Raw genomic sequence first — 2,145 nt, 5'->3', positions numbered from 1 at the left:
CTGACAGACGGACTTCAATCTCTGAACTCGTAAAGTTCTGGAATTTACGCAGCTCATTTACACACGTTTCCTGAAGATAGAAGAGTTTGTTGAATCTGACGTGACATGTTCGTACGAACCCTTTGTACGAACAAAAGTAAGAGAAATTTAGGAGAAGAATACGAACATGTTCTTGCATGAGGCCCACTGTTTATAACTCAGCATCAGAAACATCTTTACAAAAATTTAATAATATTCAGTATCAAGCATTGAGTCTAATTACAGATGCATTTAAAACACCCACAGGAGCAATATTYGTAGAAATGGGAGAACCACCACTAAACATCAGAAGAAAACAGTTAGCTTTAAATTAATGGATTGATCCAAAAGGCCATGTACAAAATCATCCAGTCAAGAAATATTACAACCATGTTGGGGAAAAGAAACAAAAGTTTTGGTTGGATCAGAAATTCAAATCAACAACATGAATATCGGTACAGTACCAATACAAATCCTACATCCATGGTTGTCACAGAACCAACTGTAGATTTGAAATTATTAGGGGTAAAAGGAAATGAAAATATAAACTCAAATACAGGTATAAAATATATAAACCAATATTATGGATGTGTAAAAATATATACAGATTCAAAGAATCTCAAGTGAGGCAGAGTTTGGAGTGAAGGGGAAAGATCAATGTGTAAATGAACCAATTTCCGGCCTGAACTTTGGTCACTCGGATGTGGCCTGCGGGCCAAATAGCCCTGCTATAAAGATTTTATTATTTAACCATAGGCTGGATCGGAGTCGGGACCACTGGTTGGAACTCTCAGGAGAAGAGAACAACAATGAGCACAAAACCAGGAGTTAGTGAGAATTGCGGTGAAAAACAAAGAGGACTGACCTTTTGGGGCTGAAGGAGAAGGCTTGGCTGATCCAGGTAAGGAGTCCAATTTTTGTGGTCCGTGGGTCAGGCTTGAGTTGGATATCTGTGAGGGAGGCGTGGGTCAGAACAGTGTAATCCGAGAACCGATGACAATACCAAAATGAGATCCATAAGGCGAGGTCCAGGAAACAATAATGTGGCCAAGAGCCGGTGGTCAGAAGCAGGAACAGAAGTAGACGAGGAGCAGGCAAGGTCGGAGAGTCGAGAGTCAGGTGTGGGGTCATGAACATGAGATCAGGTTTGGGCAATGGGAAAACACTGGACATCTATGTACTTGCTAAAACCGTTCAATAATCTGGCAGTGTGGGACTGTGACAATGGAGCTTAAATACTGGTGGAAGCAGGTGAAATGGATGAGCAGTGATTGTAATGAGGGTGTGGCTGATTGACTGTGGATATGGAACATGGAATGTTACAATAACCTAAATATTTCTGTACTTAGTATTGAATCAATTGTTGTATGTGTAAAAAGAAACTGTGCTTGTAATTTAAACTTTTTCTGGAATTTTTAATCAGTGTCTCTTCAGACAAAAAAAATCTTATGATAATTACTGCATTTTAACTAAACAAAATTCATAATGATACTACTGAACAGGACATACAAAGATGATTTGTTAGTAGTTTCACATTTTCCTTGTCACTTTGTAACAAGCTTTGAATTTGTTCTGAAAATATTAATTCAACCTTAAAAATGTCATTATCACACCATGAGCAGTTTCATCTCTGATTTTAGGAAGGAGATGAAAGTACGGCAGAGCAGGAAGGTTAATATTGATGTGTTGTCCTGCACTGCTACTTTGTGGAAATGGGTGATACTGCAATAATTTAAAGCCTTGACCACCAGCAGATTTTTCCTCTGGAGGCAGCAAGGACTGAAACACCAATAGCTCCGTCCTCTAAATGCAACAGAGACAAAACCATCAACAGCTCTGTCCCCTCATGACAAGAACAGAATCAACAGACCTATCCTCGCAGTGTTTCCCAAAGTTGGGGTCGGGACCCAAAGTGGGGTCCCGAAACATCAAGGTGGGGTCCTGAAAAGATTTTCTGAATTAATTACATTTTTACTTTAGTTGTTACAAAGGAGAGGGGTTAGTGTATTTAAAATGGATAAATGTAGTATAATTTTTTTTTTACTATGCTCATGTTTTGTTGACCTTATACAAATGTTTATCATCCAAAAATAGCTGGGGGCACAGGTCTCTGCTGCTGTTATTTTG

General features: G+C 38.9%; 1 protein-coding gene across 1 annotated transcript in view; it reads right to left on the bottom strand.

The window, feature by feature from the left end:
• The window catches only part of LOC106519804 (glutaminase kidney isoform, mitochondrial), a gene marked incomplete at both ends in the record, with an annotated part of 57,495 nt that extends 56,512 nt beyond the window's left edge, over nucleotides 1-983 (bottom strand). Inside the window, 1 exon segment of the mRNA XM_014011618.1 lies at nucleotides 884-983. Coding sequence (XP_013867072.1) covers nucleotides 884-983 — 100 coding nt within the window.
• Nucleotides 984-2,145: the final 1,162 nt, after the last annotated feature.

Source organism: Austrofundulus limnaeus, unplaced genomic scaffold (genome assembly GCF_001266775.1).
Source record: "Austrofundulus limnaeus strain Quisiro unplaced genomic scaffold, Austrofundulus_limnaeus-1.0 Scaffold83, whole genome shotgun sequence".
Classification (NCBI taxonomy): Eukaryota; Metazoa; Chordata; class Actinopteri; order Cyprinodontiformes; family Rivulidae; genus Austrofundulus; species Austrofundulus limnaeus.
The sequence above is the reverse complement of the archived record's forward strand: the minus strand, read 5'-3'. Positions and strand labels throughout refer to the sequence as shown.